The sequence below is a fragment of the Carassius auratus genome, chromosome 20 (assembly GCF_003368295.1).
Source record: "Carassius auratus strain Wakin chromosome 20, ASM336829v1, whole genome shotgun sequence".
In the NCBI taxonomy this organism is placed as follows: Eukaryota; Metazoa; Chordata; class Actinopteri; order Cypriniformes; family Cyprinidae; genus Carassius; species Carassius auratus.
The window spans coordinates 19,658,354-19,675,658 of record NC_039262.1 but is presented as its reverse complement, the minus strand read 5'-3'; the positions used below and the strand labels follow the sequence as shown (position 1 = coordinate 19,675,658).

Here is a 17,305-nt window from a genome sequence, read left to right as displayed (position 1 = left end):
ATGACATGACATCACAGGTTATCTAGCCAGAAAAGAAAATCTCGGCAGCCCTTCAAGTTTTGTTCTACTATGAAATTGACGACGGTTTCAATAATTTCACGTATCGCGAAAACCATAATGTTTAGCGACTAACATCATACACAAATCCGTTATGCACGTACACAGACAGAGAGTCTCGTTAATGTACATCTCGTCGCTACATTCGGCCGTCACATACAGAATTTTTCTGGTCGTTACACAAATCGGCGCCTTGCCTGGTCGTATACAAGCTCGTCAAATCGGGCCACGGATTATTTTCAGTCTTCTTACAACGTCCATTTCTTTCTTGAGATTTGTTACTCGCTTGGAATCCGTCGTACAATCATGATTCGGATCAGACGCAATCGTCTATGATTTACGCATCAGATCAATCATTTGCTCTCTGTAACACTGTTTAAACATAGAGTCTATGTTGGCTTTTACAGGACACATCTTTCCTTCGGCACAGCCGCACTCCACTCGATCATCCGCAGCAGCGCCGGTAGTGGCAGACATCCTTTTCAAGAATTTGTTCCAAGACGTAAAACCGAGCGTTTTTAAAGTCCACGATGATCCTGTGTTTTTTAAATCCAAGACGATCCAGTGTTTTTAAAAAATGGTTCAGATCCGTCGAAGCCTTATTATTTGAAAAAATGAGAGAGTGCGTCAGTTTCAGACAAAGCCGATTCTGTCAGTCCAGGTAGATGATGTTTTGATCGACAAGATGTTGCAGTAGCTCCGTCGACCGCGATGTAAAACCCTCGTTCGCAGATCATAAGAAAAACTGCGATAACCGCAGAGTTTATGAGGTGAGCCGCTGACAGGGGATAAAGAATCTTGTACATTCGATCTTCTGTACATTCGACCAAAAAAACAGAAATGGGTTGGAGGCGTTGCGCTCAAAAAGCGGAGGAGGGTGAAGGGCCGTGGTTAGGGGTTTGACTTGCGAAAAATATGAAGAAACAAACTTGTATGACATAAATGATCTGATATAAAGTAGGATAGTATAATGATATAACGTAAAATATATTTTATGAAATCGAGCAAATTCACAGAGATATCGCGACGTATGAACAAAGAGGTTGAGGGCAAAAACTAGAAAAACAATCCGCGAGGCCTAGGAATAACAGTTAGTTGGTGAAAATAAGATAAGAATGCGAAAGTCCGTTTAAACAAATTTAAACAGAAAGACTGAGCAAAGTCCTGGAAGATTGTACTTGTTTAGATTCAACTTTATTGTCATTATGCAGAGTACAAGTACAGAGCTAATGAAATGCGGTTAGCATCTAACCAGAAGCGCAAGAATAGAGTGTTTTATATACATAAAAGTGCAGAGTAAGTAAAGCTATGATGTACAGTGTAGTTGCTATATACGTACAATATCGATCAGAGTATATACAGAATAAAAATATGAATGCAATGCAGGGATTGTATGTACATTATGAACAGAGCAATGAAGGATTGTATCGTAAGGATCTAGCGCCCGTTAAACACGGCAAAGTCAAGAAATCTCGCAATTTTAGGGTGAAAGCGTTAGAACAAACATTTGTCTATGCGGTGTTAGGCTATATCGGACTCACGGTCTTTATAAAGTTTTGTATGTTTATTTTCATTTCAACATATTAATGAACGCTGTTACAGATTTTGTCTTAGTAACGCGTAATACGACAGTTTTTGTTAAAGATAAAGATATGGGCTGTTTGAGTAACACCGTCGTCTCCGATGCTCGAAGTTGTCACCGCTTACAGGCACCCCACTAACCTAAACCTGTAACTCTATCATAATTATTTAAAATAACTATAAACTTCATGCGTGACACCTATGTAACTGACTAAAACTAACATGTATGCTAAACAAAACATTTGCGGTGGTGAAAAACATGAAGTGAATTAATAGATGTCAGAAACTGCTCGCCTCGCGGTTTTCTGAAAGAACAGCGGGTTATTTAGACGTGACAGCGCAGTTACAGTTGTAGAGCGTTTTCCCGGATCAGACTTTAAGCACGATCAATGACTAAAACAGTCAAAATCATCCCGCCTCTCACTTAAATGAACGACTTATCAACAGCGGTTTATTTATTGAAGTACTGTTTAGAGATGCATACGATGAAATACCACATCCATGACTTTTAATGTCTAACTTTAGTGTAGTAGATGGGTTTGTATTAAGTATAAGAGTCATAACAGAAGATGGTGAGGCTCATTTTAAAAGTCGAGGTAGTGGCTATTATTTGTCTTTGTGACACAGGTAGAGCAGAAAAAGCTCTAAAGTGCATCACAATCTCAGTTTAAACACTCTCTTGACAATCATTTAATCATCTTGTACTCTATTTTGTTCATGTTTTTGTCTGTTTGACCAAACTCTGAGAATAGACTTTATCTAAAAAACAATGAAAAAGATGCACGGCTGGTGGGACAGATCAACATTCAAAGTTTTCACAATAGTTTAGAAGAATGGATTTCACTATTAGGTAATTGTTATTCTGATACACATTTCCTGTATAAAAGACTATATCTATAACCTTTTCAGGTGAATCTAGCGCAATCTTATGGATCTTAAACGTAATCACGTTACAACGAGGCGACATAGTCCCTCTAGCAAATCCGTCAAAAGTGAACAAAGCAGAAAAATCTCAGCGCACGGTAGATGTTAATGCTTACGACCAAAGGGGAGTACGCATAGGCCTACTCTTTAATGTCAAGCGGCAAATGCTGAAACAATGTGAATACGGTCATCGGCTATATGAACAAGAGCTCTAGATGTAGGGGCGATATTGTCATGCTGTAAAATTCCTGTGAACAGGCAGTGTATGTTTGACCGCAGTCAAAGAAAACTGCAAAACAACGTGTCAACAGATCGGTCGACTATCTCTGGTAAAAATAAAATAAAATAAAATGATACATGTTTTACGAGTCACACGTTGACAATTTTTGTCTTATGTGACCATTACAGCTAAAATCACTGAATTATGAAATGCAAAAGTGTGTGCGGCATTTTTCTATAACCGTTACAAAAGTGAGAACGTCGTAGTTCTCAAATGCGTTTGTATTACAACGGTATCTAACAAATCTGGAGAAGCAAAGATGTTTAGCACATACACACGTACACTAGAGATGTTGCTTTTGAATCGAAGAAGATGGCCGTAGGAACTGATAACATTCTTTAATGTCGTCGTGTCGTGTTTTGTCAAAATAATAGAAAAAAAAGTTCGGGGGAAATGTTTAATAATTTTTCTTAAATGAATAGAATACGCTCACCCCGCTCTCTTTCCCACGCGAGAGTTAGCATGAACTTACAGGAGTCTTAAAACATAATGTGAATTGTGTCATCGGCTATCCGAACACGATGACTAAATCTAGCGGAGTAATAAAAATATCATTTACAAATCAACATTTAACAAAAAAAAAAATTATACTTTAACAATTGTATTCTGAATCCTATATGCGTTGTAAACGTTAGTTTTCTCACCATACTCTTTCTTAGTGATTTGGTCACTCAAATACACGTAAGGTTATGGATAAAATGTATCTCACAAGAGTGTGGAAACTTTAACGCACTCAAACTTAAACGAGTGTACTGTTTGATTTGTTAAGGTCGTAATAGTTTTAAGTGTAAAAACAGCTAGACTTCATTTTTGCGTCGATGCTTCATGCGATCACACTTTTGGACAGACACAAAGCTGGGGTAAAAGAAATATCTCAAAGAGAAGAACTGTAACTTAAATTTCTTAATTTTCATTTATTCCTATTACGATGACGCCGCACAAAGATCGCCTAAAACGTACGGTCCGACAAACAAATTGCGAAATCTTGATACGGCTAAATCTCGAGGTGTAAGAAAAATGTCATTTACAAAACATTGTGATTCTTAGATGTGAAACACCCTTGACATAATCTGCTGGCCTGCAAAAATAGTCCTAAATGTTTTAGCACGGCTATTTACACCAATAGTATGAGAACTGTATATTGTGTCACTCGCATAGAAAATTAATTACCGGTTTATCCGGGTCTAAAGGAAATATTGATAAAAGTCGAAACATCCTTAGTTCGTACATTTCTTTCATTTTGAAAACCACAGCTGCCGGTGATTACAGCTTTTTAGTAAACCATTAAACATTACACGATGCCTACAAAATAGTCAAAGCGTATGTTTTCTGTTCTAGGTAAGAACATTTACATCGGGTGTTATAGGACGGGTAAATAATTTGAAAATAGTATTTCTGTCGAATGAGAAAAGTTCAGCGTACATTTAAAAAAAATTCTGATGTAGAAATTATGTTTCTGTCAAACACATCCAAAGAGAAAGAGTTTTCTACTCGTGTGAGAAAAGCACTCGGGTGGATAAATTATATGAAGAGACGATGACGGTCATCGGTTATTTAAAAAATAAGACGATAGACGGCGTGCCTTGCTTTAGTGACACACAATGTGTTTAAACACATTTCAAATTGTAGGTGTAATTATTTGACTGACTTTAAGCAAGATGTATATTTGTTATTTTACAGTACGCATACAATCTTCTGGATAGAAGGATGGGTATATAGTAAAATACAACTATAAACTTTAAGAAAAGTTAACTTTCATTACACTATTGTAAAGGGATCTTACAGTAGGCTAAATGAAAAGCACTACGTAATAAGGCTGAAGGGCAAACGACTGATGGAAAACACACGTTGGGGGGATACTGTCGGTTAAATATATTGTTTTAAATAAGGAATATAATATGGATAGTACTTTTAATACAAAACATATAAAATAGAACTACAGCATGTTAGATGTACAGGCGGTCATTTTAATATTTTTGCTTTTAAATGGAGGTATTTTGGGACGGCTAAGCAGAGGGCCCGCAAATGTCTTTCCTGCTCCGTGTCTGAAAGTACCGTAGATATGTGAAAGGTTTACGACCGTAGCAACGCACATAAATTACATCTCTAGGATGCGTGGGTCTTTCCTGAACCATCTTTAAAGGTTGAATACGATCGAGGGTCTTTCTTCTAAAGTTTTCTTATGAAGATAAAACAACTTCATCTAAACTTCACAGTCTATGCTGTGACAAACAAACGAGCATGCATTTAAAGCAAAATCAATATTTTAAGTTTCATTTAAAAAAAAAAACATACAGAAAGACTTTGGCTTCATGTTTCATTGTGTGTGTGTGTGTGTGTGTGTGTGTGTGTGTGTGTGTGTGTGTGTGTGTGTGTGTGAGAGAGGGAGAGGGAGAGGGAGAGAGAGAGAGAGAGAGTGTGTGTGAGAGAGGGAGAGGGAGAGAGAGTGTGTGTGTGTGTGTGTGTGTGTGTGTGTGTGTGTGTGTGTGTGTGTGAGAGAGAGAGGGAGAGGGAGAGGGAGAGAGAGAGAGAGAGAGTGTGTGTGAGAGAGGGAGAGGGAGAGAGAGTGTGTGTATGTGTGTGTATGTGTGAGAGAGAGGGTGGGGGTTGGGGGATGGTATTTAAAAACTTTGAAGATCGTGCTAAAAATAAGAACTTTAAAGAATCTAAAGTGATTAATGCATAACGCATCTAATATAATATATATATATATGATATGATATAATATGATAGAAATAATTATTTATTATATAATATTATATAAAAATATAAAATATTTTAGGTAATATATACATCATTATTTTGTTGCATTAAGAAACATTTAAACAGATGTAGTGGGGGTACTGATTATTAAAAAACATTACATTAATGTTAGCTTTGAAATAATGTACACCACTGACTTAGTTCATGCGGTCTGGAACTCCACCCTCGCCTGCGCGGGGTGTGTGTGAAGCAGCCCCTCAGGTCTCACATACATTTGACTACGAGGACCTGTGAGATTCTGTTTATGATTTAATCATTTTAAATTATTTTTTTAAGTCGTATTATTTTATTTTGGGGATATTTCATTCATGTTTGGACATCTCTCACCGGTCTAAAAAATGTAAGGGATATATTTTTTTATATGTATCATCAGAAATGTTTATTTTATATACTATGCTATATACAATCACATTTAAAATAAGTTATCTTTTTTTTTTAAGTTATACTTTTTATTTTTTATTAATTGCTTTAGTAGCCTGATGTCATTATATAATTATTTATTTCCATATTCTTTAACCCTGGAATCTGAGTGGGTTTTGGGGGGCTGGAGATATTTTGGCAGTCCCCAGACGTTGGTGTTTTTCATTATCCTAAAACGTATTAATGGCTAAAAGTCTGAATATCCCATAATATGTGATCAGCATGTTTGTACATGTCTGTAATTTTGAGAAGGCGTCGTTTATGATCAGTTTTTGTTTAAAATATGATTAAAAACGTGTTTGTATATGTTGTATAAGTATATGTTGAATACATGATTAAAAAATTATGATAAATTGATTTGCTTTGGTTTAGTAACTTGTCTGTTACTGCGATGTGTTTTATAAGTTTGATAAACATGTTTAAAATGTATGTTCTGCTTTAGTAACACGTTGTCATATATAATTTTATTTATATATTTTTTCATATTGTTTAAAATAGAGATAAGTCTCTTTTTAACTTGATATCTCCATGCTTATGTCCGCTTGTTTATATGGTTTATCAGAATACAGATTTGTATAGCGCCGTGGATATTATAGTGATATAACAAGGTACGTGCGGTTTATGATGAGATTTATAGGCTAGTCATAATTCAGATCGCTTAAAACTACATTTCATAAAAAATGTACGTGCATGCAACATTTTATTGTGGTGGTACTGTAGGTGTACGGTTAAAATAAATAATTATACAGCTTTTGAAAAAAGATATGATATAAAGATGGATATAAAAGGTTCTAAATATAATATAGAAAATGTTTTGCAACGATTAATGTGAAATGAATTTAACTGAATTGTGTCAATGACACGTCCGGGTTGCTCAATAGACCATATTCTTCATTCTGTTCAATTATATATTTTTCCACGAACCTGGTAAAATGTATATTTTTAGTGATGAACAAAAATAATGTAAATGTTTTGTTTTAAATTGTTTGTGAATGTATAATGTGTTTATATTCATTAAAAGAAGAAAATAAGACTTGGAGACGAATGAATGACTGAGAGGGAGAGAGATGTGGTACAAGAGATGCTAGCCGCGCACCAAACCGTCAGAAAACTGTCAAAAACATGGTACTCCCGCGTGAGATACGATGGTTTTAATTAAAAAATGGCTTTGAAGATATTATGATTTTGTAGTAAATTCCGACGAGTGTCCACTGTTGTGCGCTAACGCGGACGCTGGATCAAAGGCGTGTGAAAATACCTCCTTTCTGCTCTCAAAAAAAAAAAAAATGTGGATCTTGTTTTATCTGAAACAGTCGGATTCAGTATATTTTTTATAACGGTTTCATTTATAAACTTTTTTAAAAGAACATAATGTTTTTAAACTTAGAATATGTATATTATATAAAGAACTACATGTTTTCAAACTCTGTTGTACTGTGGCAGGCGCGCTCTCTCTCTCTCTGTCTCTCTCCCTGCGGGCACGAGCGCGCGCCTGCAGGCGCGCTCTCTCTGTCTCTCACCCTGGGGGATGAGCACGGCTCAGCCGTGTGCTATCATTCAGAGAGAGTCCTAAAGCTTTTCAACCTTAGTTAAATCGCTTTAGATTATATAATGTTTTAAATATGAATGTGAAATAACTAAAATGTGTTTTAGATTATATAAATTATATTTTTTATATATATAAATGTGAAATAATTAAAATGTGTTTTAGATTATATAAATTATATAAAGTTATATATATATATATATATATATATATATATAAATGTGAAATAACTGAATGTCACATATTTTATAACTAAAATGTTTTCAACTTTAGCATGATCATTATTATATTACATAAATTATATAAATTATATAACTGAAATGTTTTATATATAATGCAACACACCGACGCCATTTATACACCGCTCATGAATGTAATGGGAGGGGGGAGAAGCCGTATAACCATACACACACACACACACACACACACACACACACATACACACACACACACACACACACATAACCGTATAACTGTGACTTCAAACAAGCTGACACAAACTTCAAACGGTTTCTGTCAAAACCGCATGATCGATGCGTGAGGAGTCTTTCATATACCGTTATAATTTAAAACTAACTAGGTCAATAGGGTAAAACTTTCTGTCAAAACCGCATGATCGATGCTTGAGGAGTCTTTCATGTACCGTTTAAACTAGCCGTCAAAAACATGATTTAGAACTAATTAGGTCAATAGGGTAAAACTTTCTGTCAAAACCACATGATCGATGCGTGGAAAGGTCATAGGTTAACCCTTGATCTCTTTTATCCCGCCCATCCATCATAAGGTTACCGGAAGTTCAACCTGTCAAAAGGTCAAAGGTCAAAGTCATAAATCATCTTGGCATAAAGTGTATTATAAGAACTACTGTCTATCAGCAAAACCTTGAATCCTTGATGCGAGAACTTATTCGTAAGTCTACAGTAAATTAACTCTGCAGGAATGAAAAGTCATTTTTGTCACCGCATTAGACATCACATAACAGACCTGACAAAAATGTATTAGTCAGGTTTCAAAGATTGAAAGGTTGCAGAGTTTGCAGTGTTTCCTCCATAAATATCTGCTATTTTATTGCTGAGAACATTTCTGAAAGTCGTGTTAGAGTAGCCTCTGTAATTGGGAACTATTAAAGACCAGAATGGACTTTGCACATCGCTTCAACACTGCAAAACAGATTGATTACTGCCATCATGGCCACTATCAATCAAATACTTCAACTCTACACCAAACGGCTTGCTGTCATAAGTCTGCTACGACAGTCTGCTTCGATATCTTTACATTTATTTTCGTCACTTGCTCCATTTAGAATGTCCAACCGCTGTGCCCTGGTCTATTGCATGAGTGAAGCTCGCATGTCAGACAGATCGATGAAGCTATATTGTTACACAAGATCTGAGATCCCACAAGGGACACTAGCCGAGCTCTACTACAGATGAGCAACAGTTTTACCTTGATGAGCTCTTCCAGCTCATCTCGGGTCACGCAGCTATGTTTCTCCAGGAAGGCTGCTTTCTTCAAAGTGATTGTGTCTTTTTGGTTGCTCTCAAAGGGTTGCTCCAGGGCTCTGAACATCAGACCGCCGGCGACCAGGTACGCTACCACCACCACAAACACAGCTAGGACAGTCTTCCACTTCATGACTGTGAGGAGGGCTGAGCCGTCTGCCACCGCTTCGATGCTGGCCACCATACTAGCGGGCCGGGAGACAGAAAGGCGAGGTAAAGAACAACCCATGGGGTTCTGCATGGTGGCCACACTGGCCTGCACCAAACTGGATTGCAACATCCCTGGTTGGACCTTCTTCGGCGGCACCAGGTTGGTCTGCACTGGCACTGTTAAAAAAGAGACAATATGTTTATGCCATGTATGTGATCATTTATAACACTGGATTTGGTTCAGGATTTTATATCAAACATTCGGTCAAACTTATACAAATCAAAACAGAAATGTTTGTAAAATCTTAAATTGCGTGAAAAAAATATTAATGTTAATGTAGTCTATGTCGTATTTTTTTACCTTGCGTACATTCATTCATAGTTTTCGAGGACGAGAGCATGACACGCAACCTCTTCATGATGGAATCTTACTTGTTTGGCTTCTAGCAACTGACAGATGAATTTGCGACAATACCGTAAAGTTTGAACTCACAGCCCTGACGTCAAAAAGACGTGCATTTTCTCCTATTTTAAGAGCTGATAAACCTATGAGACTTGCTAAACTATATAATGATTTGCATTTTATTATTTTTGCATTTTATTTTTCCCTGCTGTCCACTATCCTATCAACACAGACCAGCGATACATTTCTGTACTGCAAACCACTGATATATGTTGTCATTTAGCTTATTTGAAGCAAAAATCGAAGTAATTTGCTTTTCGAGTTTAGTGTTTGCTCCTGTGTTCATTTTGATTATTTCAAAACATGATGATTTTACATTAATGTAAACGCTCCAGGTGGCAAAGGGTGGTGTTTCACATGTAATAGTCCCAAAGCTTCTGATCATTGCTGCATATTCACACATACACACACACACACACATGTCTGCACACACACTTCTCTTGGCTTAATCAATAAACCAAGGAACTAATTAATCACATAAAAGCACATATAAAGACTGTGCCTCAAATAATTTCCCCTCAACTTTCTTCAGGCAATCCCTTTGCCTTCAGTATGATGTAGTATAGCACAACTGTTTATGTGGACACCATGGCCGCAGCATGACCGCAATAATTACTGTGACAATTCAACCTATTGTTTACAAGCCATCTTGACCCTACCTTCAGATTATATATATCCATTTTTTCATTTAAATTAAGAGCAAATAATTAGATGAGCATTAAGTCTTATTCATTAGAATTTATATTAAAGTATAGTTCGACAACAGTGACTTAAAATGTAGTTGCATTATATAAAGGAGCTGTTGCGGTCAAAGATATTCTAAAATAAAAAGTAATAATAATAATAATACCCTATTACCAAACTTTAATGAATAAATAAATCACAAAACTAAGTCGAAGTTTTCTGGAAGGTCAAAAAAAGTATGTTTATTATTTCGTAAGACATTATCTGCAACGCATTTAACTATATAAACCAGTATCGTGAATTTGTGTGATTTTCCTGTACATAGATTAGGTAATGCGCGTCACCCACGCTTCATTATGCATCTCTCGTGTTTCTGTATAGTACTCGCAGAATTGGAGGCGCGTTATGATGCACCTTTGTTGAAGATTTCTAGAAAATGTAGGCTTTAATTGCTCATATAGACGTCTTCATGACTTATTCCTCTCCTACCCTGCTAAACTATTGCAGCAAACATCGACCATGCAGGTCTCTCGGTCACGTCGTGATTGTGATTTGTGAGGAACACCTCTTTAGCATCAACCGATGTTGTGATTGAAACGCGTGGTTGTGAATCTTAATGAAGGTGAACACTGAAAAACTGAGACAGACAGAATGCGATCCTTTATTAAAATTAGAGACGTTAAACCTTTGTACCACTTACTGATCACAGTCAACTACCTCACCCACTGGTATCCCATCATCATTTTGCGCATCTAGGGTCAAAGTGCTTTTGATTGAATTAGTTGGTTTCTTAAATCACTCTATATGACAGCTGACTGCCAGAGCGCATGTATGCTTCATTATGCTCATAATAACTTATGTCAAAGATACAGTACGAAAAATAACGCATGTATGCCACTGGAAATGCATTTTGAAAACGAAAAGTACCTACCTGGTGAAGGGTTCCAGTTCCCTGGTTTCCTTGGGTTTTCCGTTGGAAATTTCATTTTGGATTGCAGTTTAATTCATGAAATGGTCGAAAAGCGATAAAGTTATCAAGAGATATGGTGTGACTGTTGAATCATGCAGCGAATTTCTTTGAAGAGATTGTTTTTAAACGAGACAGGCAGGTAAACGTGCACAAGCATGAGATCATCTTCATCTTCAGGCGAGTGGAGCGATTGTTGTGCTGCTAGACTGGCATGGAATTTGCTTCTGTCTCTTCGTGGTACTTAAGAGTTCCAAATCACTCCGCCTTTTGCCAATTGCACCATTTTCCAAGCGTCAGAGACCTTTTGTGTGTGTAGTAAACAGTGAAGGTGCAGCAGAAGTCCACGCGCTGTTGGGGGCATCGTCTGAGCGCTTCGCGAATGGACTATCCAGAACGCTTTTCTAAACAGCCGCAGTATATGGCAAGCGGTTTTAACATTTATCCTCCTAACTAACTTTTTTTTCTTAGCGCTTATTTTAAGGCAGCAGCTATTTGCACTAAACGTAAATAGCTATACAGACTATTTAGTGCATACTAAGTGCACATAGCAATGCTATTTACATTAAGTGAAGGATTGCCTTCTATTTATACTGCTTAATGCAAATAGTTGTAGTTATTTACACCTGAGGATTGTAGTACATTTTAAAACAGTATGCAATAATAAAGTACTGGTTGTAAATTATAATTTTAATTCAAATTATTAAATGGATGTCACCTTATTGGGACAATAAAACCATATACCTAGACCTAGCCTAACCCTACCTGATACTTAAATTTCAACTTCTTGGTTATTTCCTTCACTTTTATTGAAAATGTATGTCTTTTGGATGTGATATGATATTTGAAAAGGCAGAAAGTTTTGGCACATAAAAATAAATAAATAAATAAAATAAAAACAGTTACTTATATTTGTGTGACACAACATTACTGTTGGGTCCAATATAGTCAACACAGCATCATATTTTAATTTCAGTCTTTATAAAATTTCTGCATTGAATTGGGCCTTGTTTATAAATGAATCTGTGGTAAAATGAAGTGAACAAAGTACCAAGTTTTTAACTGAATTGGTCTGAATTTTCATTAAAATTAAAGTTAATCCTTTCCTAATGCTGGGATAAGAAGGAAGGCAATTCAAATATTATATTCCACACCTCGGCACTGCACAGCTTCTTGTTGTCTTCTGATCCATCTTTATCCTTTGGTTTCTGCGTAGACCTGTGTTCGCCTTTCTCATTATTTAGTCACTTCCTACACAAATTGGTGGGCAGGACTAAAAGAGGCAGTGATGTAGAAGTTGGCATTGATCTTCTTCTGCTGTGGCGGTGCTTACCATTTTTGCCATTTACCACACATTAGTACCTATAATGAATCAGTCTGACATTTTTACAAAAATAGCTTACTTCCACATTGCCATATAAGGTGTACAAGTGGAGGTGGGTCCAGTTGTGTTTCTGGTAATCCAGATTATCTTTATTCCTTCTTGATTTCACAGCTGACACAGCTTTTTCCATGTCCTAAAAAAAGGAATTTACACATTCTTATCCTACTTCTTATTCACTTCCAAATAGCACGAAGGCCAGTTGTTGCTAGTGCCTATTCTAGTTGGTGCTTACATTAGTGAATATTTAATACGTACCAGCAACAACTGGAAAACATACATGTTTAGCCTGAAATATATATTTTAGCTGAACAGAATTCCATAAGTATTAACTAATATCAGTCATTACTGGATTTTTATCAGTCAAAATTGGCAGTTATACTAGTTATTTTTAGATGGTACCCTTTTTAATCTAAAAATAACAAGTATTACTGCCAATAAGATTGCTGACCTACTAGTAATTTAAAAACGAAGCTCTAGTAACACCAAAATAGATGTTAGTTAGTTGAAAGGAATAAATGTTAAAATGGCTTGCCACAGCAGTATGGAGACACCACACATAAGGCTCCAGCTATAAGCAAGGCGCCCCTCTTGCCTCACCCGATTCTACTGCACTGTTGCGCCAAGTGCTGGTGTGTAGTCAGAGAATACTCATTCTGTCTGCCATATGTAGTTCAGCCAGTGTCATTTATACAGCCTGCTAGTCAGTAAATGGTCAACCTTCTTTCCTGTCCAGGTAAAATGGAAATGTAACAGCAAAATATTAGACGCCAAAAGGAGAAAGCTTCTGCAGTAAAGCACTGACTCCACCTGTTCATTACAGCATTACAGCACTCAACGCAAATATGAAGTCATCACCTTACATAATGAATCCAATTTGCTCAATATATGATCAATATGGTATCTCTTTCAAACAGTGGAACTTTTAAATATGTAGGATATGAAATATTACAATATGGTTAAATGTTGTTTTGTATTTTAATACATTTTAAAATGTAATTTATTTCTGTCATTTCAAAGTGAATTTCCAGCATCATTACTCCAGTCTTATGCGTCACATGATCCTTCAGAAATAATTATACTATGCAGATTTGCTGCTCAACAAACATTTATTATTATTTTATTATTATATTATTATCACAGTTAAAAATGGTTGTGGTATCTTATAAATCCTAAACATATACTTTTAACAGATGACCATAACAACTTTCCGGCAAACACAATATGCAAATGAAATGAGAACAGAAAAATTCCAGTAGAACTCGTCATAATTGGGCCAAAGTAGGTGCTACACTGACTGACATTTATGGTGGCAGTAAGCAAAGTGAACTAACTTGGTGGGAATTTATCGCCCTTTTTGGATTCCAAGTTTTTTGTAGGAAATCTTTCAATTACAAAAAAGGCCTGTCATTCTAACAGCATTGGCCATAAATATTTTGCTTAAATTACATTGGGACCAAAACAACATTGTGCAAAAAGGTGTATAGGTGCGACGGGGCAGGGTCATCTATCATCCTTGGTACCTCTTGGCACCATTCCTGTGCTGTACATATTAAAAATAAAGGTTCTTTACTGGCGTCCATGGTTCCATAAATAACCTTTGACATCAATGGAACCTTTTTGTTACAAAAAAGGTCCTTTATAGTGAAAATAGGTTTAGATGTTCCCCACAACGGGGGGTGGAGGGGGGTTGTTATTTAGTTAAAGGGATTAGGACTGATGGGAAATACTGAGACATAGTCAAATTGGGACTGTCATGACAACAAACTAGGCTAGAGATATTTGATGAATGTTACTGATCAGTGGTTTGCCAGCTTATATGGTTTTATAGTCCACAGTAAAAGCATTTTCGAACTTAAATCTCAGGTCCTCTGTATCTCCCTATGAGCTGTTCCCAGACGTCTCATGGAAAAACAGGGCTTCTGGTAATTCCTCAAAATGGCTATCATAAAAATGCATTGGATTCTAAGAATATAGAAAGTTTGAGTGAAGTGACGTCATTCCTGTCTATCATTGAGGAATACATTGTGGCTTGGGCCAATAAGGCCAGTGCCCTGGGGTCTTCTTACTGCCAGGGGCCTCAAACTGAAGGGCATACAGTGGCCTGAAACACAGAAAAGGGGAACTGCAAATGTAAACTTGCAAAAATAAATAAATAAATAAATACTTTTGTGTATTTGACATTTGACATTGTGTATTTTTGTCTAAACACAATAAGACATGAAAGATAACTTAGTTTAGTACTCACATCTGTGTGAGTGCTTTAGGTGTGTGCACCCAGGAACCCGTATACCAGAATATTAAACTAATATGGTTTAAAATGTATGGTTTACGTTATATAGACATGATAATCAGAACCAAACAGATGTTTCTTTGGAAGAGATCTGAGGTACCAACTAAAAAGGCACAGCCCTATTCTGGAAAAGGAGGTGAGAGCAGCAGCTCATTTGCATTTAAAGACATGTGCATAAAACAGTTTCTTTCTGCTTAGAGTTCAACTTTGTAGGTAGAGCCTTTTAGTTTTCTAAATAAAAAGTCCCAAAATGTACAAAAAGTGTACAGATAAGTTTTAAGGGAAGATTTAAAAATAGAAACAGAAGAAGAAGATCTAATACTGGGAGGGAGACTGTTCTAAGGTCTGGGATCAGCCAATGAGAAAGCCTGGTCAGGTTTAGTTTTCTAACGTGAGCAAGGAACAGAAGAAAGTAAGGATCTTGAGGCATTGTACTGGACAAGAAGATCACTGGTGTACTGAGGGGCAAGTCCATGTAAAGCTTTATAAACAAAAAGCATAATTTTAAAATCATTCCGGGACTTAACCGGTAACCAGTGGAGGGAGGCAAGCACAGGAGTGATGTGCTGACACTTTTTAGCAGTCAATAGCCTGGCTGCTGCGTTTTGAACCATCTGCAAATGATTTACAAGTGAATTAGGCAAACCCAGGTATAAAGAGTTACAATAATCCAACTTTGAGATGATACATGCATGAATAACAGTTTCAAGGTCTTTCTTAGAAAGCATCGTCTTGATTTTAGCAATAGATCTTAGCTGAAAGAAACAATGGCACTAATCTGCTTATTGAAACTCAAATTGGAATAAAAAATGACACCAAGATTGTTGACACAGTCATGAACATTTGACGAAAGAGAACCAAGCTGATAAACTATGTCAGAGATCAAATCTGTTTGGGCAAATATTACAATTTCGGTTTTGTTGTTGTTTAGCTGTAAACAGTATTTTCATCTAACATTTTATTGTCACACAGGCAGCCAAACAGGCCAGACACAGAACCATTATTATGGAATCATTATATTCTTAGGAGTTAAAGGGGATGTTATACAGCCCACTTTCCTTTTTAGCTTTTTCTTTTTCTTTTCCTATGGCATTGAAAATGGGGGAGGGGGTTCATGCCTTTGTCCCGAGAGTTTTCTATGGATGTTCGTGTTAGTGGTTACTATACAGGGGAAGCCAACAGTGATCTTGCATACCCCTCAGCAAATGTGCAGTTGCGCACTTGCTGACTGTTATTGGATGTTGTGGTGCACCAGGCTTGATGTTGCATCATCCAGATGCTGCACATTGGATTCCCTCATTTATACTGTGAAATAGTCTGATTGACAGAAGACACACACACACACATACACAACTTGGGTATCTATAGAAATTTGCAATCAGTTACCATGTCCACAAAAAATACAACTATATACTAGCTTTGTTTATTTTATTATTATTATGCACAATACCGCTTATAATTAACAAAGCTTTTAGAGTCTACCGTATGTCTGATGACACATTCAGAAAAAATATAGTGGCAGTTCCAGTGACTCGTTTGTTTCAGCACCTTGGACAGTAACACTAATACAGTTCTGACTGCAGCTGATTGACAACAAACACTGAACTTTAATCTTCTATATTAGCACTTTAATGCCTATAAGCAAGTGTAAAGTGTAGTGAAACGCTCACAGAAAATTGTAGAATCCAAAATTCACAATGACATACTTTATTCTAATAAAAAAGAGAGAACAAGGGGACGTAAACTGGCGTTGTAATTGATTCAACCCACCATGACAACCCAAACGTAAATATAGTATGAGAGTAAGTAACAGTGTAATCATTATGTTATCTCTTTTGCCATCTGCTGGACATTTATTTTTATTTATTTTTTAAAGCGTAAAGATTTGAAAGAAACCGATTTTGCGCCATCTTGTGGCTAAGATATGTTTCTTGGAAGCGCATTCTTCATTTAAATCAAATTGCAAAGATCACAGCAATAGTAAAATCTCCATATAGGCTACTGTCTCTTCTTGGTTAGTAATTAATCGTTGTTATTGATGATACGTGAATGATTGACAGGGACGTCATGCACTTATTATTTTTGAGGGGTCCTCGTCATGCTTTTCGTGACACAGCAGCCACCATATCGCTGTATACAGTATCTGATGTGGGCATTTTAGTTAGATTTCTTTTTTATTATTATTTGTATTTATTTTTATTCATTATTATTATTATTATTATTATTATGAATATTATTATTATTATTCAAAATGTTCCCAAACATGTTAACTATATCATGAAATATCTCGATTC

At 36.3% G+C, this 17,305-nt stretch overlaps 1 protein-coding gene across 1 annotated transcript; it reads right to left on the bottom strand.

Moving 5' to 3' along the window:
• Positions 1 to 8,870: 8,870 nt before the first annotated feature.
• Positions 8,871 to 11,480, bottom strand: LOC113037963 (potassium channel subfamily K member 10-like). The gene is made up of 2 exons (XM_026195273.1): positions 11,302 to 11,480; positions 8,871 to 9,400 (listed from the first exon to the last, which is right to left on the bottom strand). Exons 1-2 carry the CDS (start codon positions 11,354 to 11,356, stop codon positions 8,871 to 8,873), a joined length of 585 nt encoding a protein of 194 aa, XP_026051058.1. The 5' UTR covers positions 11,357 to 11,480.
• Positions 11,481 to 17,305: the final 5,825 nt, after the last annotated feature.

Bases quoted from the DNA above. Each gene is read 5' to 3' on its own strand.
- LOC113037963 (XM_026195273.1), bottom strand. From the start codon at position 11,356: ATGAAATTTCCAACGGAAAACCCAAGGAAACCAGGGAACTGGAACCCT. The intron at 9,401-11,301 runs GTAGGTACTTTT...CTTTTTTAACAG, and splicing joins GAACTGGAACCCTTCACCAG to TGCCAGTGCAGACCAACCTG.